Source organism: Caretta caretta, chromosome 1, assembly GCF_965140235.1.
Source record: "Caretta caretta isolate rCarCar2 chromosome 1, rCarCar1.hap1, whole genome shotgun sequence".
Taxonomy (NCBI): domain Eukaryota; kingdom Metazoa; phylum Chordata; order Testudines; family Cheloniidae; genus Caretta; species Caretta caretta.
In genome coordinates this window covers 325,775,253-325,802,190 of record NC_134206.1, presented here as the reverse complement: position 1 = coordinate 325,802,190, position 26,938 = coordinate 325,775,253, and the positions used below count along the sequence as shown (strand labels likewise).

General features: G+C 41.8%; 1 protein-coding gene across 4 annotated transcripts in view; it reads left to right on the top strand.

Moving 5' to 3' along the window:
• ERGIC2 (ERGIC and golgi 2) overlaps nucleotides 1-26,355 on the top strand; it is a 56,489-nt gene extending 30,134 nt beyond the window's left edge. For 2 of the 4 annotated variants that reach the window (XM_048836310.2, XM_048836309.2), the window contains exons 12-17: nucleotides 91-189; nucleotides 1,666-1,763; nucleotides 6,151-6,313; nucleotides 8,403-8,482; nucleotides 24,671-24,759; nucleotides 25,691-26,355. In XM_048836310.2, the coding sequence (XP_048692267.1) occupies nucleotides 91-189; nucleotides 1,666-1,763; nucleotides 6,151-6,313; nucleotides 8,403-8,482; nucleotides 24,671-24,759; nucleotides 25,691-25,748 (587 nt within the window). In that variant the 3' untranslated portion in view covers nucleotides 25,749-26,355. Of the gene's footprint in view, nucleotides 1-90; nucleotides 190-1,665; nucleotides 1,764-6,150; nucleotides 6,314-8,402; nucleotides 8,483-8,890; nucleotides 9,089-24,670; nucleotides 24,760-25,690 lie in introns of those variants that run through there. The other 2 variants (XM_048836311.2, XM_048836312.2) reach the window with 2 other exon arrangements.
• Nucleotides 26,356-26,938: the final 583 nt, after the last annotated feature.

Sequence of the window (26,938 nt, the reverse complement as noted above, 5' to 3'; positions counted from 1 at the left end):
GGGGGGGTGTGAGAGAGAAATGTACAAAATTTTCATATTTCACCAAAATAAACCCCTTACATTTGGTGGTTCTTTTGTGTTGTCTTTTAGCATACAACTTCTCTCATAGAATAGATCACTTGTCTTTTGGAGAGCTCATTCCAGGAATTATTAATCCTTTGGACGGGACAGAAAAAATTGCATCAGATCGTAAGTGTTTCATGATGGAAAAATAATTTAGTATCCGAGATGCTGCTCTGTTAATTCTTAGCTTAAAAACTAACATTTTTCTTGAATTCTGCTACTAACAAATGGTACATTATGGTAAATAAGGAATGCATCATTTAGTTACTCTTTCTTTATCCTGCATCATTCATGGTGTAATCTTTTTTTAACAGTACTTTGCTACTCCTTTGTTGCTTCTGATGTTGATTTGTAGTTGCACATACAAATGTACTGTATTTAAATTATGGCTGAGCACTCACCTGTGTGGACAAATTCCAAAAAGATTTACAGCTGTATGTTACAACTTGGACTTGCAGAGCCAAGTGTCATTATGAAGGAGACTGTCTAGTGGTTAGACTGTAGGACTGAGATTCAGGATTCTTAGGTTCTGTTCCCATCTCTGTTACCGACTCACTGTGTGGTCTTTGGCAAGTCATTTACATTTCCTCATTTATAAATTGAGGCTAATATCTACCTCACAGAGGGGCTGTGAGGATTAATCACGGTTTAGCACGTTCATTGACAAAATATATTGAACTCTTTGGATGTGTTTTGTATTGTAATGTCACTGGTAAGATTACTTACCAGACTATTGAAAAGAAATGGAATTAATTATTTCTGCGACATGAATATTTTAATATGCTAAAAAACTGCAAAACCTTAGACCCACAGACCTTGATCAGACAGCAGAGCAAATGGTGTTACTTTGCTGATTTGAAATACCATTTCACTTGAAATGATCATTTCAGTTGTTTGATGGTTTGTTCTGCTAGGATGTTGAATGAAGAGGGATTATATTATAAATACATGACAAAATGCTGATTGTCTATGTTAAGGAAAAGTTAGCATATGTGACTCCATTTTGGTTTGGGGCCCACCATTGTCTAACCTCTCAGGTATAATTCGTAACATCTACTATGAGTTCTCTAATGAACTGTCTCATCTAGGGAAACTTTCTGAAAATCCAATCAATTCAGTCCCACTAGTGTTAAGAACACTGGAAGAATTTACATAGACAGACTGTTGGCTTCAGCCACCGTTTTAAAACCACTGCCATAACCCCTACTTCTGTGTGCAGGGTTACATGAGATGGTGGTTAAAACAGCAGTGGCAGCCTGTGGCTTGTCTACAGTAGGGCCCTGGAAAGATTTATACACATGCTAAACTTCACACACTGAACTGTCCTATTGATTTCAGTGGGACTAATCACAGTGTGTGAAGTCTGGCATGTGCAAAAATTTGTCCGAGGGCCTAACCCTCGAAATTAACACTGATAGAGCCAAACCAGTGTTGTCAACAGTGGGACTTTTTGAAATTGCCCCCAGGGTAGACAGAGCTTAATAGATAATATTCTTAATGGTCTTTTCAGAAAAATACTTGTTTAACAGCTGACTATCTCTCTCAAATGATTTTTACCCTATAATTATTGTTAATTCAATAGTAAGATTTGTTTTGTTTTAGACAACCAGATGTTCCAATATTTTATCACAGTCGTGCCAACAAAACTCCATACGTATAAAATTTCAGCAGAAACTCACCAGTTTTCCGTGACAGAAAGGGTAAGTCCCAGTTAGAAACCAACCCAAAGAAAAGGTTTTGTTTTAGTGTGTTTGTACTTGTCAAAGGTAGATTGGTTTTTGCTTTTAAAAACTCTTCAGGCAGGTCAGTTTACTAAAATACTCCAGGATATGTTGGGATATTTGTCAGTGATATACTGAATGTAAAATATATGTATGTGGCAACACGTGTTCAGTTATTTGCATTAGCGTCTTGCATCCAAAAATCCTGGGTCCCAATGTTAGATTTAATGATTAGCAACTAGCCTTTCTTACTTCACTTGTGGCTAATAATGAAAACAGGTTCCCATAAATTATCCTAATAGGCTTGCATGATAAATACTTAATCCATCTCTATTCCTTTTATTCAACTCCTGTTGGATTGAGTAACCCGAGGGTACAGAACACTACTGTTCTTTGCCTCCCAGCTATTTTGATTTGCATTTGGTGAGGCACCTACTGTTAATCACCCAATCTCTTGATTGTCAAACTTCTGTTATCTTTAGATTTGGTGTTCATTATAAATTCCAAATCTGTAAAAAGGGAAACCCAGCTATTAGTTACTGCAGTCTACTCCTTGCCAAATTTTGTCATGTGAATGTTCAAAGACTGATGTAAATAAGAAAAAAGCATTCTAATATATTCTTGTTACACCTGTCTCATTATCATTTCCCTAGTCAGTGGTTGAGCTCAGGTTGATCTTGATATTTACAAGCTGAAGGAACAGCTCTTTGAAAAGCTCAACTATGAAAGGCAGGCGGGGGATACTGGGCTTAAAAAAAATTGTATAGTAATGATCATTCACTTAAATGTAACTTGTATGAAATTGATTATTCTACAATCTAGTGTTTCCTCAGTCTTTATTTTGCATTGGGAGCACTATGCTATGCTTCATAGACAATTGTTTTTGCTGTATTATCAAAGTGGGAGAAAAAGGAGTGATTTTTTTTTTTTTAAATTCAGCAGTGGGACATTCAGGATATTGAAGAAAAGGTGGGGAGGTTATTCTGTAGAGAATTGAACTCAAAACAGGAACAAAAATTAATCAGTGATCTGAATCTTGCAAGATACATTTCAGTCTCCTTACTCCTCCTCCTCATCTAGCATTTTGCCATTCCTCTGCAGGACAGTGTCACTGCTCCTTCCAAGGCACTGGCATCTGGAACAGTTTTTCTAAATCTCTCCACCTCATTGACTCTCCATCTCACTTTACATCACAGCTTTTCTCCCTGTACCTCCTTTCTCTCTTTCTGCTTGGAAAAAATATTTATTTTATTAGTAGTAGTGATTTATTTAACTCTGTAAATCTTTTGGGGATTCAGTTGGTCTGAAAGATGCTACAGAATCATAAGCTCCTAGGAGGAAGTTTTTATGAATAACTGAGGTTGTGGGTGGGATTACAGTGATGTGCCTCGCCAGGCAAGCCTGCCTGTTAACAGTATAGTTCTTCTTTTAAACTAATAAATGGTCTGAGGAAGGCTATTAGAGAGAGAACAGTTTTCCAGAGAAAAATTGTCTAGTGTGTAAGTGGTGGTGTTGTAGCAGACTACAGAATGTGTCCAGAGATTGAAAAACCCAGGATCCACATTGTGCCAACTCCTCATGGTTAAAACCTGACCCCTGTAGGGCCTAATAACGTCCGTAGGAGATACAGTGGGGAACACAGCTTGTCCTTGTCTATGGTGACTACAAAGCCATGGTTAAAGTAATGTTAATTAATGCTGCTGTTTGAAAAATTGTTTGAATATGTTAAAATGTATTACTGTAGAGAAGGTCTGAGCGATAACCAATACCTATACCACATAGCTCCACTTTTCTACATATAGTAGGGCAGATCCTCAGCTGCTGTAAAGTGTTGTAGCTTTGTTGAAATCAATATAGCTATGTCAGTTTATACTAGCTCAGGATCTGGTGTTGATAGGAATAGAAATAGAAAGTAGAAATATTAGACCAAAATGCCCCCAAAAAGATGTTTTTTCTCTTTAATGTAGCTTTAGAATAACGGTCAGGCTGTCTATAGCAATCAGAAAAGAATCAACTCTTGTTAGTGCATCCTTGGCTCTACATACTGACCTTAACGGCCTCCATCCAGCTTTTTTTTTTTTTTAAATGTGTAGTAAAGTCTGTCGGTATCTGTCCTTATTGCTTAATACAGCCTGTTGGTCTTAAAATTCTGAAAGTACATATGGGTTTCTTCTGTGATATGGGTTTGTAATTATTGCAATTAATAAAAGCACTTTGTATGTAGCTGATAAATTTGGTATATGACGCTCACATCCTCTTACTTTGGTAACTAAAAGCAGCTGTATATCATAAATATAACCTGGTTATACATGTCAGCTGAATTTACTGGAGAAAGATGAGATGTCTGAAGTTTTCAATCAGTTGTCCCTGATTTTGAGTTTCCAGTATACTGGATGCTCTTTAGTAAAAGGAAAGAGTGTATTGAATTCTCAGATAGGATGAAACTGCTCCATGATACATTATCTTTCTGTTTAGTTTTGCTCTTTTCTTATGTAGCTTACTTCTTTAGTCTATTCATTGCTGAATATATCTTCAGTGAATTAGTTCTTTGCTACCCTGTGCATTTACTCAGCAGCTCCCAGGTTATTTTATCAACAGCTGTCACTAGCATGCAAATAGCTGCAAATTTTTCAGGATGACTTCAGATAGATGTGACTTCTTTTCTCTTGAAAACCATTCAAAAGAACTTGAATTTCTAGGTTTTAAACTGCTTTGTACTTGACCATCTTAATGATCAAGGAGAGGCAGGAAAGTGAGGATAGTAAGAAGTGTGTTAATTTTGAAGAAAATTCTGAATTTGGGGAGTATTATGCCAGTAAGAAATCATATACAAGAAGCATAGAGAGGTGAGAATTAGAGAGATGAGAATCAACTTGGGAAGTACAGGCTAATACATCTGGGAGAAAGAAACTGAAACAGAGATTTTCAGACTTGGAAAGTGATGATACCAAAAGAAACCTCTGGGAGACAGTGGGCAGCAAAGGAGATGTGACCTTGCAGCACAGTATGGCAACAGAAAAGCAAATGTCTTTGGGCTACATGTGAGAGGTATTATGTAAATGGCCTTGATGAGATTGTCAGGAGTAGTGTGCTCTGTTCTGGACCCCTCGGTATAAAAGAGTTTTTCACAAATTGGAGGAAGTTATAAAAGTGATTAAGGACACCGATTTGTCTGGTGGTTAGAGCAAGGGGCTGGGAATCAGGAGTTTTGAGTCCTTTTCCATGAGTTCTGACCTACCTGGATGTTTGATTTTTGAGTCCAATTACTTAGTGTGGATTTTCTAAAATGGTCTCTAATTTTGGATTCCTGTCTTTAGACCCATTGGGTTAAAATTTTCAAACATATGAGCCTGATTTTCAGAAGTATTGAGCACCCATGCTCCGAGTGAAGACAATACAATCCGTGGATGCTCAGCAACTCTGAAAATTTGGCACTAGATTTTGAAGGGTCAGCACCCAAATTCATATGTAGGGATCTAATAAATAAACCTATAGCTCCTCTTGACTTCACTTGAGGTTGTGGCTACTCAGAAACTCTGAAAATGAGGCCCACATGTCTCAGATGAGGCACCTAGAGGCTGGTTCTTAAGATCTGGACTATAACCTTTCTCAGCCACCTCAGTTCACCACTCTGTAAAGTTGGTACAACGCCTACATGTAGTGAAGTTTAAAGTGCACCTGGATGCTTCATACTTAAGGGAAGAAAACACTTATAGGCTAGAATGTTTCTTTATGGCCCAACCCTGTATTAGGGGCAGTGCAAGGCTGCAGCATCCTGGGACATGTGTGGAAGGCTGCACTTCTTCCTGGTGTACTTGGCCTGTTTCATGGAATGGGACAAGGCCATGACCATTATATCTTTCCCTTCCTTTTTGAGGCAATTACAGGGGCGCAGGGAGGAGGCAGTCCCTGGCCCTTACAGGTGTCTGCTGCCCTTATACTCCCAATCTGTACCCCATATACCTGCATAAAGGACAGGGATGATCTGGTTTTAAGCTTGGTCCTTAAAGAAATGAATTAAGTAAACCCGTATCCTGAGAGGAGTGTGTAAATTGCTCAGTTGTAGAATTAAAGGAGGGCAAGTACTAGTCACTGGTATTGAACAAGGGTATGCAATGCAAAGGGCAAGTAAACAGGAAAGTGAATAGTGACTTGCTAGCATAAAGGTCTACAGTATAAAATAGTATCTCATCCCTACTTTGATCAAAATCTAGTTACTATGTGTCACCTTGTTGCTCTGTTGTCTCATGTTGATTACTGACTGTCCTAACAAGTTGCTCTTTGTCAGCCCTGTCCATTAGATATTGCTGTGCATGTGACTGATGTGAGACTACTAACTTTTGTATGTTTCTCTCTTTGCCCTCAGGAAAGAGTGATTAACCATGCAGCTGGCAGCCATGGGGTATCAGGGATATTCATGAAATATGACATCAGTTCACTTATGGTGACAGTAACAGAAGAACACATGCCCTTTTGGCAGTTCTTAGTAAGACTCTGTGGTATTATTGGTGGAATTTTCTCAACTACAGGTAACCATCAATGCATTCCTTCTTGTGACCTACCAGGTAGATAGAATTATGCAACTAAAGGCCATAAATCCAGCGTCCACCCTCGTTACGCTACTCGTTTTGTGAGTTCATGCAATAAGCTATTAGGTATCTATTCACAACTAGTGAGTGGGTTATTGGTTTGTGCATGAAATGCTATGAATTTCTAATACTGTGTATAGAACATCCCCAGTACACTATGGTGGACTTGCCATTTCTTTTCTTTTCTAATTAAAACCATAGTTTGTTCATTACTGGAAGTTCGTGGATATACACTACAAACTGGTGTGACCTCTAATATTCTGTCTGAGTCTATACTGTAGTTGGGGCCTAATTCTGCTAACCTTGTCCAAAACTTACTGAGGTAAAACTCCCATTAAAGTCATCATGAGGTTTTTTCCTTGGTAAGTCTTGAATGGACCATAGGATTTGGCCCCTGAGAGAAACAGCTAGCTTTACCTGAAGAGGCATCTCAATTCACTGATTACCCAGGGCCAAAATGAATCATAAAAAGAATCAGGTTCCTCTGTGCCTAAGAATTATTAATACCGTTGCTTTTAACTTGAGGAAAGTATCTTCCTATTCTGTACTGAAACTGCTGAAACAGAGACGATTTTAACCTGTGAACATTAGCTGTCTTGTTGAGTGGATGCTTTTTGCCTCACAAAACTGATTTGTCTACGCTGACAGCATTTAATGATGAATTAGCATAACCCGGGCAAAAGCCATTGTATTCTTCTAAGTGGGTATATTTTATCCATTATCAAAACACTTCAGAGTACTTCATTTGTCTAGAGGAAGGGTTGTACAATGTACTCCGTGTTCCAATGAGAAAATGAATCGTTCACTGAAGTATAGGTTCCTCTAATTTTGAAATTAGAGAAATTCAAAAAAACCATAATCATCGGCCAAATTACATAGGTAATTAATAATGGCTTCGGTGGTCTCTGATCCCCTTTAGTCTTTGAGCTTGTAACCATGCTTGATACCTAGCAGTTGTTTGGTTTTCCCCATCTGCACAATGGCCATTGGCACATCCTTCCTGTTACCTGAAACCACTTTTTTCCCTCCTCTGTGACCTTGTTCCCAGGCAGGCAGTTACTTTTTCCCTGCCTTGCTCGAGTGACGTTTCTGGATTTATCAACAAGCATCTGGCCCAACAAACGGTCTCTGAAACCAATTCCATTTACCTCATGTGAAAGAATAGTTTATTGGCACTTCTAAAGAAATAGAGGGAAAAGCTTAGCATAAAATGTGCCTAGAGCAGTGCTACAGAAAGCCTCACTGTAGACTGGCATTGCTGTTTGGTTCTGGATTGCTTCCTGTGACAAAAAGTTCCTTTTAACTCTTACTACCACTGCTAATGGTACAAGGTTTACAGGTACCAAAAGAACCCATGTTATTTCATTGAATAACTTCATTAGCTCTGTAAGCCCTTCAGAGATCACAGCTCTGACTCAAAGGATCAGAGTTGTGCCCCTTGCACTAGTGGTGGCTGGTTTGGAGTCAGATTTGGGATTTTTGGTTATTCAGAGCATATTTCCAATTCATTCGAGGGGCAGCACGTGTGTAGCACATGACCAATGACACGGACATGACCTTTGTGAAATTCATATAGGCTTCTGTCCATTGTAAAAACAGCTTTCAGCTTCTTGTGGGAAGCTGAGTTTTCCTGTCAAGTTTTTTTCAAGTGGGTGGTGTAATAAACTGGTCAGTCTGAATCACAGCTTTTGGTTTTTGTTTCCCCCAAGCCAATGAATAAATAGTAATGCGAATCTCCTTGTTGATTAACTTAATTCCCTGGTGCTTTTCTGACACAAAATTTGTTTTTTGGAGGGGTCACATTTGCATGGAAAAAAATGAGTGGTTTCCATTTCAAAATAGAAATCTTTGTTAAGAAAATGAAAAATATTTTTAAATTTTTTTTTTTTTCAATGCATGCATTGTGGTCAATTGTACTGAAACGGAGTTTAAGTTTAAACTTGATGTGGTGCTGTTATTGCAGAAGCCTCTTTTTACACAGTCCTCATTTTATTCCTTTTAAAAAATCAAACCCTGTTTGATATTACAGGCATTTTACATGGCATTGGAAGATTCCTAGTGGAAATTATCTGCTGTCGTTTCAAACTGGGCTTACACAAACCTACACCTGTAAGAATATTTTCTTTTCTTATAATAGGAATTAAGGAAATAGAACAACTATATACTAGCAAAGTAAAAGATTTTAAAAGATAGCTAGCTGTAATGAAAGAATACAATTGTATGACCTAATGCTGTTCCAATTGAAATCCATGGTAAAACTTCGCTTGATTTCATTAGGAGCATGTTCAGAAGTTTTTAAAAATTGTTTGAACAGCGTGGGTCCTTAGCCAGATTTGTAATAAGAGGACAGTGATGTTCCCTGGAAAATCTACTACATAAGTGGGGAAAAAACCACACACTTCTATGGATTTAAGGATCCAGAAAAGCAGAGAATGGAGGACATGCGTATTTTAAAAAAGCAAAATGCAACAGATGAAGTTCTTGAACAAGATATTAATAATGTTTTCGTTTTGTTAGGTCCTACTTCCGGATGGCCATATAAACAACCACTTACCTCTAATTACAGACAACAGTATGCATTAGCATCTCCTTGGGAAACTTTTTTTTCTTTCTGCCTGCCTGATACAGAAGACAATTTTTATAATAAAGAAAACATTGTGCAATATGTTGAGACAGTGCTGATGGGAAGCAAAAATCAAGCCTTTTCAAAAAACAGTCTGTGTAATTTGTCTCTTTTAAGTGCACATGGAATCGAAGGAGGCCAGGAAGCCCTGTGAAGCCAACCTCTTCTTGAGCTAGCAGAAGCATTACTGAAGAGAGACAATATTTGCAATGAAACTAAGTGTCTTTGCAAAAACTGCCATCAGCGCTGAAGTGTCAGTGTAGTGATCTGGATTCCAGGCCTGCGAAGTCAGGCAAACACCTACGAAAGCTAACACACATGCAGAATGCAGAGAGATCCCCATGCAGTGTTGAGCTTGCAGTGCAGCAAGCAAGGGTGGCTGTGATAATTGTAGTTTAAGAAGCCAGGATTTGCTGCTAGGTTTTCAGAAATGAGACATGAGTTTTTTTTATTTTTATTTTTTAAATGAGTAGGTAGAGGAGGCTTGGATACTATGCTTATGGAGGTGGGGGGAACTATTGAAAACCCTGAAATAGAAGCTGGCTCAGGGACTAAGACCGAGCCACAGCACTTTCAGCAGTCACTGCCATTCTCCAGTAGCACCATTACCTATCTACAAGAGGAAAAAGTGCTGCAGAGCAGGGAATATGGCATTTCTCTGTGTCTCTTCTTATAGCCGCTTTTTGCCAACAATCCGATTCTCTCCGAGTTTGAGCCAAGGAATCAGGAATAGTAAGTCACTGTTGAAAAGGTGTTTGACCGGACTCGTATCTGTTTTCCTATCCCAGGGCTAAACACAGTCTCCAGAAAGTAGGAAACCACCTCTCTGCTATGGCTTAGAAAAGAAATGAATGTCTTGTGATTAGGTGGGCCACAACACTGCTTTTCAAGAATAGACATGTCCTCTACCTGCTGCTGGAACATAAGCTTTGGCAAATAAAAAACAGGAGAGTAAGAGGAGGGAGAAGAGATTGAAGGACAAATGACTAAGAACAGCAAAGCAATTTATTACTAAATACTGCAGAAGCAAGTAAACTGTCAGCCAGTGAGTCTGCTGGACCACCCCGGGTATAGTAAAGACAATCACCAAGGAACAGGTGATGGCAGAGAATTTGAATAAATTTCTCTGCAGTATAGGTGATGAGGAAGAGTTTAAATTTACACGTCATGAAAGTTTCGGGGGGGGGGGAGGAGGGATGGTGGTTGTTTTTTAAGTAAATGGAGCATCCTGAGCTTTATGCTGGAATACATTAGTGGAGTTGGTGGCGTTAAGAAACTAAAGAACTAAGTACTGTAGCTGAACTACTGACCAAAACATGTCATTAAGAAACCCAACTATTCCACCAGAGAGTACACAGTGTATAGGCTGATTTGCATCACCCTGATTTTTGTAGAGGTAATGCCTCTCTAAATTGTGAGAATTATGCAGAAGAGCATTAAATAAAGAGTGGGAAGGGAAGAACCTGTCCATAATTTGTTTGGATGACTGAAAAAGTCCCAAGTTTAAGGAAACTAGGTCATCTGAGGTCAGAGGTAAAGTTTTTTCATAGATTTAAACTGACTGAGATGGGAAACAAAGGTCTTGGCTACCTTCAGCACGGAAACCATACATAGTGACTGCATTAAGGGGCATGGTGCTTCACGTGTCCTTGCAACCTTGTAGTGTATCCACACAGTTTTGCCGTTCTTGATGGAACCAGTCTAGTGCATTCACATGGGTCTTGTATTGCAACTGTGGTACTAGTGCATTCCATCATATAGTGCCCAGCACCTTTGCTAGGAGCAGGGGCTTTTGGGGTAACTTCCAGATATGAGGCACTGCATTGTGAGATGGAGTTAGAGGCAGTTGTACCATTGTAGCTGCCATGCTTGTTGCTACATGTCCATACTGGGGTGAAGCCATTATAGTCTGCGCCAACTCATCTGGATCTGAGCTGAAGGCTTTGTTCCCAGTGTTACAGCTAACTAGCATTGCAACCACACCTTGGACAGCTATTCTGTGTGGATGCGAGAAGGCACACAAGGGTTGCAAGCATAAGCCATCTTATTACAATGGTTTCTTGTAATGCTTCATTGCTTTGTGTAGCTGGGCAAAAGAGTAGGGTTAAGTGTAAGTGTGTGGCTTCCCAGTGAACAATATGAATGCTAGCATTGTTCAGTATTATTCTGGAAGGTAGGTGAGACAGGAAACTAGTGAAGTTGCATCTTAAATGTAACTTCTCTTGAATTAGTCAAGTTTAGGGAAGAGTGTGACCAAAGAAACATATAAAATGCGTATTTGGGCAGTGTGATGGTTGGTGACAGTCACTATAAACAAGTGTAAGGAAACATCCATAGGAGGGAATATTTAAACCATTCAGAGAGTCCTTCATTATGAATTTGTTACTTCTTTGTAAGTTCTTCAGCTCCAACTTCCTTCAAGCCAGCGTCTTCAGCTGCTGCCACTCTAGGAGATTATTCTCCCTCCTGCTTCTGCTTGCACTGGTTCTGATGACCTACGTTTTTGTTTGTCTCTGCTGAATGCTCTCCAGATTGTCCACATTGTTCGTAGTGTAGTGCCCAAATACTGGAAACGGTACTGCAGTTGACGCCTCACCAGTGCCAAGTACAGCAAGACAATTACCTCTTGTATCTTACATATTATACGCCTGTTAATACACCCCAGAACATAAGCCTTTTCTGCAGTTGCATCACATTGTTGACTCATACTCAGTTTGACACCCACTATAACCCTCCGATCCTATTCAACTGCCTGCTGAGTTATTTCTCACTTTGCATTTGTGCATTTGATTTTTCCTTCCTAAGTGTAGAACTTTGCACTTGTCTTTATTTAAATTCATTTTATTCATTTCAGACCAATTCTCCAGTTAGTTGTAATGCCAAGTAAAACATTCAAGTATCATCGTGTCCAAATTAAACCCACCTCCCAAGTGCTAGAAACCTCCTACAAACACTGGACATATATTCCAAATATCTGAAAGCCCTCAGAATGGCTGGTTTTCAGGTGTCCACCACCTGGAAACTGCATTGTGTTCTAAGAGGTCAGAAGACAGAATAGTTGAGAAACTGTTATAACAGCATTCTAGAAATTGTGTGTGTGTTGTTCAAAAGTATGTTAACGCTTGCAGACCATAGAAGAAATAAAGGGCAGTAAAAACGACATTAAGTGGGCCAAGCTTGCATCAGAAGAATGATGAAGGTGGAGAAAAATTAGCAGCCACATTTTCCAAAGTAGCCAAATTGAAAGCTCAAAGGGCCAACTTGGGTTTGACTTTTCAGCAGTGCTAAGCACCTGCAAATCCCCTGACTTACATAGTTAGGCTATGTTTGCGCTACAGCTTATGTCGGTATAATTTATGTTGCTTAGGGGGGTGAATAAACCACCCCTCTGAGCAACGTAAGTGCTGGTGTGGACTGTGCTCTGTCCGTGGGAGTTTCTCCCCTCGCCCTTGCTGCTACTGCTGCTCGCGGGAGCTAGAGTCGTTAAGCCAATGGGAGAGCACTCTCCTGTCACCTTAGAGCACCTACATTGTAGCTCGCAGCTGCACCACTGTAAGCTCTCTAGTGTCACTGGGGCCTCAGTGCTAAATGGCCACAGCTCCAACAGAGACTGGACACGAGGTTGAGTTTCCAGAAAGAAAGGCACCCCAAACCAAAACTTCCTGAAAATGCTGGTTAGGGCTATTAAATGTGGGAAGGCAAAGAGTAAGATGCAATAATGTAGATATATATTTACTTGTATACTATTATATTTATAGCTGTATATAAGTACAATGAAGACCGTTGGGAGACTGTTCATATCGTGTATCATAATACAAGAACTAAAGGGCACTTAAAGGCAAGACATTTTAACTGGATTAATGGAAGATTGTTATGTAAGGTATAGTTAAGTTGAACTCTTTTCAAGGCACTAGGAAGAATAAAAGAGGGACACATGAATACAATCTGCAGTTACGTTAGCTGCAATAATTTTTGGGTGGGGGAAACTGATCATGAGCTGGGTAAGAAACAAATTTCTATTTCTTTCCCCTCCATGCCCTCGAACAAACTGTGATATAATATAACGTATGTTTCTGACTGTTAAGTTATTAGATCCCCTTCCTCATCTGCCATAGGTAGCTGCCAAAGGCAGGATGTGAGTCTAGATGGAAAAATGATCTGACCAGGTATGACCTCTACCATATTTCTTAAAGAAAATACAGATGATGTGTCTGTGGGGGAAATGTCAGAATTAGGATGACCATACCCACGATCAAAGACAGGCGTGAGTCTCAACATTCAGGCCCTGAGCATCCACCCAATATTTTAGTGCTTGTTTCCTTTTAAGGTTGTTGGGATGCTCGAGCTTTGCTTTTAGATGTGTTGTGCTTCTTTTTTGACTTTCATTAAGATTACTTTATAACTTATTTGCACTTGCAGCCTCCTTGCCTTGAAAAGCTTAATCTGTCCCACCTCTTGGCTTCTAGTGCCATACCACATAAGCAATACCATGTACCAGCTACCCTTTCTGAGCCCCTCCTGGCTGTGGCTTTTTTCACTTCCTTATTGTTCAGCCTGGTGACTGGTTGCCCTTGTTGCAGCTAAATCGATACTGAGTCTCACTACTGCTACTACTTTGCTTTCTTCCTTTGCCTCTGTGGCTTCAAATACAGAGTTGGACTCAGAGGAGGCAAAGTGAAGGGAATAAGTTGGGTGCATGGATAAGAGAGAGAGAAATTCTGCTTAAGACTCTTTTCTAGAGGAAACATTAGAGGGGCATTTACTGCAGTAGATTTAAGAAAATCATCATCTTGTGTAGAGGGCACTGGTGTGAAAATCATCCAAGCGAAACTGCCTAATTTGTGAGTTTAGATGAGGGTACTTGGATAGCCCCTTGTGATGTTCGCGCTCGCTCTCCGAGTATGTATGTGTATATATGTGTAATGGTGTGTGAAGCCTATCCAGGTGGAACTGCTTCTGCAGATGTGCTCAGTCACAACTGTGAGGCACTTCAGTCTCAAGAGGTAATGTTCTCTCTTTGCTGTATCCCAGTGCAGGATTCTCTTTGGATTTTCAGGCACTACCTTGACCATCTGACTCAAAACCACCAACACATCTCTACCTGGCTGTTAATTGTCTTTCTATCTGTTACAGCTGTTTCTGTGGTATAAACTCAGCTGTGATCCTCTCTGTATACTACACCAGCTCTGGAGGGGTAATAGTTGCACTGGAGGACAGGACCAAACTCTCAAGTGTCCTGAAGCGGGGCTGAAAGCAAAGAGGAAAGCTTTGGGACTTACAACATATAAGGCTTTACGTTTCTGGTTTTTTTTTTTTTGTTTTTTTTTTTAAGAGGAAAGAGTCAGTGCAAGTACAAAGCAAGGGGATGTAAAATTGAGCTGTCACAACCATGGCATTTAAGTTCCTTCTTAATAATTTTTTAACGCAACCAAGCACTGTAGTTGCTTCTTAGAACAGTGGTTCTCAAATTTTTGTACTGGTGACGCCTTTCACATAGCAAGCCTCTGAGTGTGACATCCCCCCCCCCAATAAATTAAAAACACTTTTTAATATATTTAACACCATTGTAAATGTTGGAGGCAAAGCGGGGTTTGGGGTGGAGACTGACAGCTTGCAACCCCCCATGTAATAACCTTGCAACCCCCTGAGGGGTCCCGACCCTCAGTTTGAGAACCCCTGTCTTAAAAGATCAAAATCATTTGATTGGGAGGGAAAGTGTCCAGGGAAAGGTTTGTCTCTGCCTTAAAGTACTCCACAGTGTGAAAATATTTGGGAACAACTGTACTATGTGCACCTAGTCTTGCCTTGGTAGTTTATTCCATATGTTAATTTTTTATGTAATGACCTTTCCATCAAAATTCATTTAGTGCTGGCTCCTGCCCTGGTATTGGGGCCATGGGAGTAGTTTGGTATTTTGACAAAACATCCTTGCACATCTGTATTCTACACCCCCCACCCACCCTTAAAAACACTTTGTGCATTTTGAAGGAACTCCACTTGCCCCACAAGAAGTCTAGCATTATGGCACTTGGCCTTTGGCTTCAGCAGGGGTCAGTGGGGCTCCTGAGTTAGTCAATGATGCCATTTTGTTCAGCAGGACTGGTTAGTTGCTCCTTCTCTTTTCAACCCTGTGGATCAGTGCTCTGTGTGCATAGAATTCCCAGCTCCTGTTGGCCAAGGCGGCAGATTATTCTCTTTCAGTGAGGTCTTTTCTCACTCCTGTCAGGTGGTGTGTCTAATCTTAAATTCTTTGAGATGACTACAGTGAGTGGTCTTTGCTGTTTGAATACAAGAATCTGCTCTGTGGACAGCAATGGCTGGCAACGGAAGAATTGTTTTCTTAACCAAGGAGGGAGCTAACCCACAGCTTTGGCTCTGTGTACACCTTGTCTTTTTCACTGGCACCATTTCATTCCAGACTCAACACCTGAGGAGCATGTTAAGGATTGTGAGTAGGGTAGACCAGTGGTTCTCAACCTTTCCATTCTACTGTACCCCTTTCAGAAGTCTGTCGTGTGTACTCCAAGTTTCACCTCACTTAAAAACTACTTGCTTACAAAATCAGACATAAAAATACAGAAGTGTCACCACACACTGTTCCAGAAAAATTGTTTATTTCTCATTTTTACCATATAATTATAAAATAAATCAATTGGAATATAAATATCATACTTACATTTTAGTGTATGATATCTGGAGCAGTATAAACAAGTCATTGTCTGTGTGAAATTTTAGTTTGTACTGACTTCACTAATGCTTTTTATGTAGCCTGTTGTAAAACTAGGCAAATCTCTCTAGATGAGTTGATGTACCCCCTGGAAGACCTCTGCGTAGCCCCAGGGGTATGTGTACCTCTGGTTGAGAACCACTGGTGTGGAGGCCACAGTAGGTTGACGTAAAGGGTAATTATGTAACACATTTGTCAAACCTACTTGCACAGCAGCTCCAACACACTACCAATGCTCCTCTGTGCTGAGAGTGTTGGCCAGTGCTCTGCAAGGCTGGGGGAATGGAACGTCTTTCTAGGTGCCCGAATGTAAGTCTCAGGGTAAATAAAAATGTAATTGTGCGTGCCTTATGCATTGCCTGTCCAGGGTTGAAAGCCTGCCAGGTGGGGTTATTTTATAGTGCAGCCACATCACTACTCTATTATTTTTTGTATGTTATATAATGTATGAGGCAGTTTGAGATAGAGGAAGAAACTCCAGAAGTCTTATTCTCTGTTTGCTCATTGGAATGACTGTGATCTCTTTTCAGAGTAGCAGCCGTGTTAGTCTGTATCCGCAAAAAGAAAAGGAGTACTTGTGGCACCTTAGCAACTAACCAATTTATTTGAGCATAAGCTTTCGTGATCGACAGCTCACTTCATCGGATGCTGTAGCTCACAAAAGCTCATGCTCAAATAAATTGGTTAGTCGCTAAGGTGCCACAAGTCCTCCTTTTCTTTCTGTGATCTCTGTTGCTGGGAAGAGGTAGGGCTGAAATTCCCCACAGAGCTCCCGGCAGGTGGGGTTTATATACTGGAATTAAATTGGTGGGGAGGGGTGTTTTTTTGTGGGGTTTTTTTGTTTGTTTTTTTTCCCTTCAGCAGCCTGTTTGGGATCTTTGTTTGAGAGTCTGAAACAGTGCAAATGGGTTAAGGCCCAAACTTTGTTTTCACATTTTTATTGATGGACCCTTTTTGTGAATAAGAGGGATTTTTTTTCCCCATTCCATTCTCCCCACCTTGTACTCACGCATTCTCAGTAACCAGTTGAGTGATGTTTTGTACGATGACACTGTGCAGCATATTGCTGCATTTCCCAGGACACCGACAACCTAATATTTGACTATTTTATGTGTTTATCAGAAAATTGCAAGCCACATGCTTCATTACAGCCTTCTCGTTGACCTCCCACAGCAGGAAGAGAAGGATTGTGAGGAGAGAAGGAAAGTAGCCTAGTCTAAACCACAGTATGAGCATCGCTCTGATGATGCGCTCAATGATTTGGGACAAGTAACTCCCCCTCTCTGCCTCAGTTTCCCCATCTGTACAATGGGGACAATGATACTGACCTACCTCACAGGGCTGTTGTGAGCATTGATTAGATGTTTGTAAAGCACTAGGAGAATGGAAGCACTACAAATGCTGTGGAATTGTTAGATTTTGCTGAAAGTGTGTGTGGCCAAGTATTTGTGTTCCCTTGTTCTCGGACACCTGGGCAGACGCTGTTGCGGAGCTGCCATTTGCCTGGTGCTAGATGGGACTGGCAGTTACTGTCAACTTAATTTTCACAGATTTTTTTTTTCAAAGCTGCAAATGCAAAGGAAATGTACAATGACCATTCCCAGTTCCACGGTATTATCAGTATTATACACAAACAGTGCTCTGTGGAAATGTGCCCTTTTATCACACTTTCCAAAAACAGAAGCTGATGATATTTCTGTACCAGGATTTTAAGTCCATCTCCTTGGGTATTTCTGGCTAGAGTAACCTAGCAAGAAAACTGTGTTTTTGAAGTCATCACTTGTATTGTAACAACATTTTTAGGGTGTCAGTCCAGGAAATAAAAGATTTGCAGGTGTGACAATGTGTAAACAGTATTTATTTATTTCTAGACTATGAAATAAACTCTGGTCAGAAATGGAGCTATTTGACTGGCTGTCAGCACTGTCAAACTCCTTCTGTAGATAAATTGCAAGGACTACACAAGTCTAACTGGTTTTAATTTGTTGGCTGAGCAAAATGGGGCCCTACACTTGACTTGATGGCAATTCAGTTTGTTTGTGTCTGTCTAATGCGATAACTGCTAACACTGAATCCAAAAAGAAAAGGAGTACTTGTGGCACCTTAGAGACTAACCAATTTATTTGAGCATAAGCTTTCGTGAGCTACAGCTCACTTCATCGGATGCATAAAGTGGAAAATACAGTGAGGAGATTTATATACACACAGACCATGAAAAAATGAGTGTTTATCATACACATTGTAAGGAGAGTGATCACTTAAGATGAGCTATTACGAGCAGGAGAGTGGGGTGGGGGAGAGAAAACCTTTTGAAGTGATAATCAACGTGGGCCATTTCTAGGAGTTAACAAGACCGTCTGAGGAATGGGGGGGGAGGGGGGAGGAATAAACAAGGGGAAATAGTTTTACTTTGTATAATGACTCAACCATTCCCAGTCTCTATTCAAGCCTAAGTTAATTGTATCCAATTTGCAAATTAATTCCAATTCAGCAGTCTCTCGTTGGAGTCTGTTTTTGAAGATTTTTTCTTGAAGAATAGTCACTTTTAGGTCAGAAATCGAGTGACCAGAGAGATTGAAGTGTTCTCCGACTGGTTTATGAATGTTATAATTCTTGACATCTGATTTGTGTCCATTTATTCTTTTACATAGAGACTGTCCAGTTTGACCAATGTACATGGCAGAGGGGCATTGCTGGCACATGATGGCATATATCACATTGGTGGATGTGCAGGTGAATGAGCTTCTGATAGTGTGGCTGATGTGATTAGGCCCTTTGATGGTGTCCCCTGAATAGATATGTGGGCACAGTTGGCAACGGGCTTTGTTGCAAGGATAGGTTCCTGGGTTAGTGGTTCTGTTGTGTGGTGTGTGGTTGCTGGTGAGTATTTGCTTCAGGTTGGGGGGCTGTCTGTAGGCAAGGACTGGCCTGTCTCCCAAGATCTGTGAGAGTGATGGGTCATCCTTCAGGATAGGTTGTAGATCCTTGATAATGCGTTGGAGAGGTTTTAGTTGGGGGCTGAAGGTGACGGCTAGTGGCGTTCTGTTATTTTCTTTGTTGAGCCTGTCCTGTAGTAGGTGACTTCTGGGTACTCTTCTGGCTGTGTCAGTCTGTTTCTTCACTTCGGCAGGTGGGTATTGTAGTTATAAGAATGCTTGATAGAGATCTTGTAGGTGTTTGTCTCTGTCTGAGGGGTTGGAGCAAATGCGGTTGTATCGTAGAGCTTGGCTGTAGACAATGGATTGTGTGGTGTGGTCTGGGTGAAAGCTGGAGGCATGTAGGTAGGAATAGCGGTCAGTAGGTTTCCTGTATAGGGTGGTGTTTATGTGACCATCGCTTATAAGCACTGTAGTGTCCAGGAAGTGGATCTCTTGTGTGGACTGGTCCAGGCTGAGGTTGATGGTGGGATGGAAATTGTTGACATGAGAGATGGGATAGAGAGGGTCTGCAACAGGTTCCTGAAATAAAGGGAGATGGGAGGGTGACGCACAGGGAGCTCGTGGGGTATGTGTGGAGGGATGCAGGGAGTCTCTGGTGTGTAATGTGCTCAGCCTACAGGCACAATGGCGTGTGTGTCCCCAGTATATAAATGCCAGTATAAAATTGCAATAAGCACTCACCTGTTGCAAGCAGTGAATTAGGACAATGATTGCTTTTCTGGCTTTGTGAAAACCACTGTGCGTTGAGCACTCTAAATGTGTTCTCAGTGTTTCTCAGGTGATGTAAATTGACTTCAGTGGACAGTGAAGGATTTACACCATATGAGGATCTGGTCTCTTATCTTTCACTCCCAGTCAGTTGAAATTAATCTTGGGATTTAATACAAATAATAGTTCAGTACTAATGCAAAATTATCTGCTAGCTGTTTTTAACAATGCAGGTATCATACTGGCTCCTAGTAAACTCAGAATTATCCACATTTAATCCAAAGCTGTATTTTTCAGATGTGATTGGCAGACACCAACAACACAAAGTTTAATTGAAACCATATTATTCATTTTACAAAGAAACCAAATCTGAGCTGAGTTGTTGGCATGTGTCTTAATAATGCTTGTTAGACTCAGTTCTCTACTGATTTAAAACAGTCTTATATACAGAGGAAATTAAGTAAGTATCTCAAGTTTGTAATTTTAGAACAAGGACGCTGCAGATCTCGCAGGCGCAGGAGGTGATATACCGGTACGAGTACTCTCATACATTTCCTCCTGAGCAGAAAAGGGGAATGGTTCAGAAGCCACCAGATTTTCTCTACTGCAAAGGCATGTATTCTCCACTTCTTCTGTAGTGTAGTTATACCTGGGGAGGAAAAAAAAGAGGGGAAAATAATGAGCAGTGGGTTGGTAATACATGGACATTTAAATACAAAATCCACTATCAAGATGCAAAAATAACCCATTAAGTTATCATTTACAGTTATATTTCACAATATGTTACTATATGGAAAAATCACAAACATTTGAAAGGCTCAGCATTAAAAAGAACAAGGAGAATATGTAATGTACGGTTGGAAAGTCACAGGATCATTGTCCAGTTAATGATACAAACAGAACAACACCACTGGAGGTGTGGAGCCACATCTTGGCCCAGGCATTGATCCCTTCATTCTGGTGGCACAAAGAGGCTGGAAGAATTTTGCAATAAATATATTTGAATAAAACATAGTAACTTACATTGGGGTTTTTTTTGCGGTCACCAGCACATTTTGCCATCTGAACCTTGTTTTTACAGTTACTAATGTTAACTGGTTTCAGAGTAACAGCTGTATTAGTATGTATTCGCAAAAAAAAAAAGGAGTACTTGTGGTTAACTGTTACTTTCACAGGTGCTTGCTTGCATTCCCCCTTGCCTATAAAGGTAAAGTCCACCAGAACTGAAACTTTGTACTTGACAAATACATTTGTAAAGACTTATCCTGAGACCTGCCTGTCCAGTCATGACTTACAAGTAAACCTGTTAAGTGGTATTTAATTTATTCCCAATGTATTCAGCATATACCATGCAGAAAGTGAGACACAAATTGGTTGTTTAAACAATGGGTCAGTTCTTTGATATTTGAGATAGTGAAGATTCATTCCAGTTTATAAGCTGTTTTTTGTGTCCCACTTTTCCAATACTACTTCTGTACAAGTGAGAAGAGGGCAAATCTGTTTTTTTAAAAAAACCTACTTCATCTGAAAACAACTCAGGTAATAATGCATCCAGTGAAGTGAGCTGTAGCTCACGAAAGCTTATGCTCAAATAAATCTGTAAGGTGCCACAAATCCTCCTTTTTCTTTTTTTGGATACAGACTAACATGGCTGCTACTCTGAAACCTGTCACATAATAATGAATGTGTCTTTTTAGTACTTATGTCAGACCTTAAGCAACTGGATATGCAAAGGAGAATTTTCACTTTTTTTTTAAAGGAAGTTAGTAGCCCTTTTCCTTGTGCAGGCAGGCTTGAAAATGCAAATGATCATGAAACCAATTGCTCAGGTTGAAAGAAACAAGCAGCTGGGTTCCACTTCTGCCCCAGGCACACAGGTGGTGAACTAAAAAGCCCAGGCCCTGCCGCATTAAGATGAATCAGTTCCAGTTGGAGTATACACCAAAATGGCAGTCGCTCCTGCATTTCTCAGGCTAGCCCTGTGTATAGTTGCGGGACTATGGTGCACGGAAACTGGCAAAAATGTTCCAAAAGACAATGACCCCCTTCCCCCCACCCCCAATTCAAAAATATCAGGGCTGGTTCTGCAAAGTAAGCCAGCCACGGGCCTGAAACGCCTGACAGGAATTGCTGCTTTCCCTCCCCAAACATGTCACTAGTAGCAGAGTTCCGTTATTACAGGTGAGATTTCGGAGTAGTAGCCGTGTCGCTCTATTCGCAAAAAGAAAAGGAGGACTTGTGGCACCTTAGAGACTAACCCATTTATTTGAGCATAAGCTTTAGCTGTAGCTCACGAAAGCTTATGCTCAAATAAATGGGTTAGTCTCTAAGGTGCCACGAGTCCTCCTTTTCTTATTACAGGAGAGGGCACCCTACTAATGATCATGCTGCTGGACCCTGCCATTGGTGCCAGCGCTCTCCTCGAGCTGTCGGTAGGGAAGGAACTGGATGTTGTGTTAGGCAGAGCGTGTCTGAATAGCTGTGCCCGAACACCCAGGCTGTGCCCACAGTAAGAGAACTCAAACCAGCAATTCTTCACTGGTGCAGCTCCTTCTGGGGAAGCCAGTGATTACACGGACCCATGTCTGCAACCCCTGTGCAGGGGTTGCAGTCTCTATTCCAGTCCAGGGGGCTATGGAAAGGCCAGAGGGGAGCTGAAGGCTCCCCTGTCACCTGCAGATGGGCAGGGTGGGTGGATTTCAAGCCCCCAACTCCCCGGCAGCAACTCTGTGCAAAGCCCACTTAGTCGGGCTTGGAGTAGGGTGGCTGTGGGGAAATTCACTTTCTAAGTGGAGTTTCACTATAACAGAATTAACCATAAACAGGCTTTACTGTGCTATTGACACTGGGCATCACAGCTCAGTGTAACTTCTATGTAAAAGTAACTAGCTCTGTACAAGTCTAGCAGAATTTCATCATATTATATATTCTTGATGCCTGTTTAAAACACAAACCACACTAGAATCTATAGATTATCATATGCCCTATATGGTAACATTCCCTATTGCTTTTTAACCTTGTTTTTAAAGGTTGGGGTGTGGCTATAATGCTCCAAGCAGCCCTGGAGATCAAAAGCCCTTTGCTTATCTACAGATCAGATTAAGCAGCTGCAGTGGCAACACTGGCTACCCACCTAATGCCCCTCAACAGGGGCATCCAAGTGTTTTACAGAGAGTTGTTAATAGTGGTGTCCCCATTTTAGAGAGAAAGAAACTGAGGCACAAAGGTGTTGAGGGCATCTGCGCTACAGTGTAAGCCCAGAGTTCGAACACAGCTTCAAGCCTAACTCCCCTGCCTTCCATCGTCTCACAAATTGCGCTAACTCAGGCCCTGGATCCAGGACCCCACAGAGACAGATGGCCCAAGCCTGAGAGGTGCACCTTATTAGCTTATGTTAGTAAAGTCTTGAGATTCAAATTTTCCTAATGGCCTTTCTTTTAAAATGGTATCTGTTATTTTATATATGTTATGTACTTTGCTGCACCAATCTCTGCTTGCGACTGTGCTGAACCAGCACTGTTAAGTCCTCAGCCGTGCACACGTACAAGAGGCATGGATTTTCTAGATCAGCAAATGTCTGGCCAATCTAAAATAACATCAAATATAAATATGAGTGGATGAGAAACTACAATGTGACCAAACAAGATACTAAGTCAGTATTAATAAATTCAGTGGGCATGTGGTAAGGGTATTACTTTCTTGTAAAATATCATGATTTTGAGCACTGTATATTGCTCTGCCAAAGTGTTTAGGAATAATTTTAAAAGGTGTTTGTTTTTTATATATATATTCTCTGATTTCCTCCCAGTGTTATCTTTACAAGGTCTCTGATCTCTTTTTGTGTGTGTTGCTTTTCACCGTTTAAGTTAGGTAAAGAAAACGTGACTCAGCTATTCTGGTTGCCTGATGAAACTGCATAAGCAATACACACAACTAGAAGAATGTCCTTAAAATTCTACATCTACTTACATACTTTACTGGCTTGGAATGTTACAGCAAGAACCATCAAATTATTGCTGTTTTCCAGGTGGGACTGTTAAGGGGCTGGAGCCCCTTCTCCCATGCTAAGAAAGCCCTAATTTATCCCATAGGCCCCAATTCTGTAAAGAGAACCATATGAGATTATCCCTGTGCACCTGTCTGGAGCTCCCATTGGAGTCAGTGGGAATGACTGTGCTAAATAAACTTGTAGTCAGTGGGGGGCTAGGCAGAAGCCGGGATCTACCTATGCAGCAATCTTTGAGGGATTGAGGCCTTAGTGGTCAATGCACAGTGTGGAAATAACCCTTACAGTTTCAAAACACTGCACAAGGGGTTTAGCCATATGATTTCCAGAGACTTTAATGGGGTTCCCCTGGCTAAAATGCCATCCAATAACTTGAGCATGGAGAGGAAGTTTGTCTCCTTATCTATCTGTCCCCTTGAATGAAAAAGTGAAATGAATGCATAATGTCCTGTTTTACACTCTTAGCCCTGGTCTACACTACGAATTTAGGTCGGATTTAGCAGCATTGGATCAGTTTAGCCCTGTACCCGTCCACACTACAAAGCCATTTTTCCGACTTTAAGGACTCTTAAAACCGGTTTCTATACTCCTCCCTGACGAGTGGATTAGCACTGAAATCGACCTTGCTGGGTCCAATTTGGGGTAGTGTGGATGCAATTTGATGGTATTGGCCTCCGGGAGCTATCCCAGAGTGCTCCATTGTGACCGCTCTGCACAGCACTCTCAACTCAGATGCACTGGCCAGGTAGACGGGAAAAGCCCCGCAAACTTTTGAATTTCATTTCCTGTTTGGCCAGCGTGGCAAGCTGATCAGCACAGGTACCATGCAGAGCTCATCAGCACAGGTGACCATGCAGTCCCAGAATCTCAAAAGAGCTCCAGCATGGACCAAACGGGAGATATTGGATCTGATCGCTGTATGGGGAGACCTATCCATGCTCTGTTTGAAAAGACGAAATGCCAAAATATTTGAAAAAATCTTCAAGGGCATGAAGGACAAAGGCTATAACAGGGACCCGCAGCAGTGCCACGTGAAATTTAAGGAGCTCAGGCAAGCCTACCAAAGAACCAGAGAGGCAAACGGCCACTCTGGCTCAGAGCCCTGGACATGCCGCTTCTATGATGAGCTGCATGCCATTCTAGGGGGTGTCCCTACAACTACCCCAGCCCTGTGCGTGGACTCCCTCAATGGACTCTCACGCAACAGGGATGCGGATTTTGGGGACAAAGAGGAGGAGGAGAAGGAGGAGGTTGAAGCACAGCAAGTAAGCGGAGAAACCATTTTCCCCAACAGCCAGGAACTGTTTCTCACCCTGGATCTAGTACTCTCCCAACCCAACGAAGGGGGGCTCCCAGACCTAGAATGTGGAGAAGGGACCTCTGGTGAGTGTACCTTTTGTAAATATAATACACGTTTTAAAAGCAAGCGTGTTTAATGATTTATTTCCTCTGAAGACTTGGGATGCATTCGCGGCCAGTACAGCTACTGGAAAAGTCTGTTAAAGTGTATGGGAATGGAGTGAAAATCCTCCAGGGACATCTCAATGAAGCTCTCCTGGATATACTCCCAGAGCCTTTGCAAAAGGTTTCTGGGGAGGGCAGCCTTATTGCGTCCTCCATGGTAGGACACTTTACCATGGCAGGCCAGCAGCATGTAATCTGGAATCATTGCATAACAAAGCATGGCAGCGTATGGTCCCGGTGTTTGCTGGCATTCACAGAACAGCCGTTCTTTATCTCTCTGTGTTATCCTCAGGAGAGTGATATCATTCATGGTCACCTGGCTGAAATAGGGGAATTTTATTAAGGGGACATTCAGAGGTCGCTGTTCCTGCTGGGCTGTTTGCCTGTGGCTGAACAGAAATCATCCCCACTGGTGAAGAGATCATCCCAGATAATTTTTTGTGTGTGGGGGGGGGGGGTTAGTTTGGTTTGTGCTGCACATTAACTCGAAAACCACAGCCCCTCCTTTTAAATGGCCAACCCTCTTTAAAGGGCAAACCCAACGGGTTCTTGGTATGTGAAATGAGGGTGCTGCTGTTTAAAACCATTCCCACATGTTAGGAAGGTTAAAGAAGCCAAAAGACTGTGGCTTACCATGTCTGCCTGCAAGCTGAATTCTGTTGCCCGCAGGCCCTGCATGTGTGATCTCTCACACCATACCGACAGGCCCGCCATATAAGAGGCAAAATGCGACCTTGTGAAGAATGCACACATGTAATGTTAACAGCTTGGTTCACCATGAAAGAATCTACCCATTGTTCTCTAAAATGTCTCTTTTTAAAGACTAATCTCCCTTTTTTCCCTCCCGCAGCTGCAAATGTTTCATCGCTCCATGTATCATTTCCATCCCAGAGGCTATCAAAGATTAGAAGCCAAAAAAAAAATGCACTCACAATGAAATGTTCTCTGGGCTTATGCAGGCCTCCCACGCTGAAAGAGACCAGCACAATGCGTTGAGGGAGACAATGTCAGAGTCCAGGAAAGCACAAAATGAACGCGAGGACAGGAGGGACGAGGGAGAGGAGAGGAGGGGCAAGCGTGAGGACAGGAGGGACGAACGAGAGGAGTGGTGGCGTCAGCATGATGAGAGGAGGCAGGATGCAATGCTGAGGCTCCTGTAGGATCAAACTGATATGCTCTGGCATATGGTTGAGGTGCAGGAAAGGCAGCATGAGCACAGAACGCAGCTGCAGCCCCTGTGTAACCAACTGCCCTTCTCCCCAAGTTCCATAGCCTCCTCACCCAGACGCCCAAGAACGCGGTGTGGGGGCACCCAACCACTCCACCCCAGAGGACTGCCCAAGCAACAGAAAGCTGGCATTCAATAAGTGTTGAAGCACAGTGAGGCCTTGTCCTTCCGTCCTCCCCTCCTCCACCACCCCACCCGGTGCTTCTCTCACCCCTCCCGAGCTACCTTGGCAGTTATTCCCCCATTTGTGTGACAAATTAATAAAGAATGCATTAATTTGAAACTGACTTTATTGCCTCTGCAAGCGGTGATCAAAGGGGGGAGGGGAGGGGAGGGCGATTGGCTTACAGGGAAGTACAGTGAACCAAGGGGGCGGGTTTTCATCAAGAAACAAACAAACAACTTTCACACCGTAGCCTGGCCAGTCATGAAACTGTTTTTCAAAGCTTCTCTTATGCGCAGCACGCCCTGCTGTGCTCTTCTAACCACCCTGGTGTCTGGCTGCACGTAATCAGCAGCCAGGCGATTTGCCTCAACCTCCCATCCTGCCATAAATGTCTCCTCCTTACTCTCACAGATATTGTGGAGCACACAGCAAGCAGTAATAACGATGGGAATATTGGTTTTGCTGAGGTCTACCCGAGTCAGTAAACTGCGCCAGAGAGCTTTTAAACGTCCAAATGCACATTCTACCACCATTCTGCACTTGCTCAGCCTGTAGTTGAACAGCGCCTGACTACTGTCCAGGGTGCCTGTGTCTGGCTTCATAAGCCATGGCATTAAGGGGTAGGCTGGGTCCCCAAGGATAACTATAGGCATTTCAACATCCCCAATGGTTATTTTCTGGTCTGGAAAGTAAATCCCTTGCTG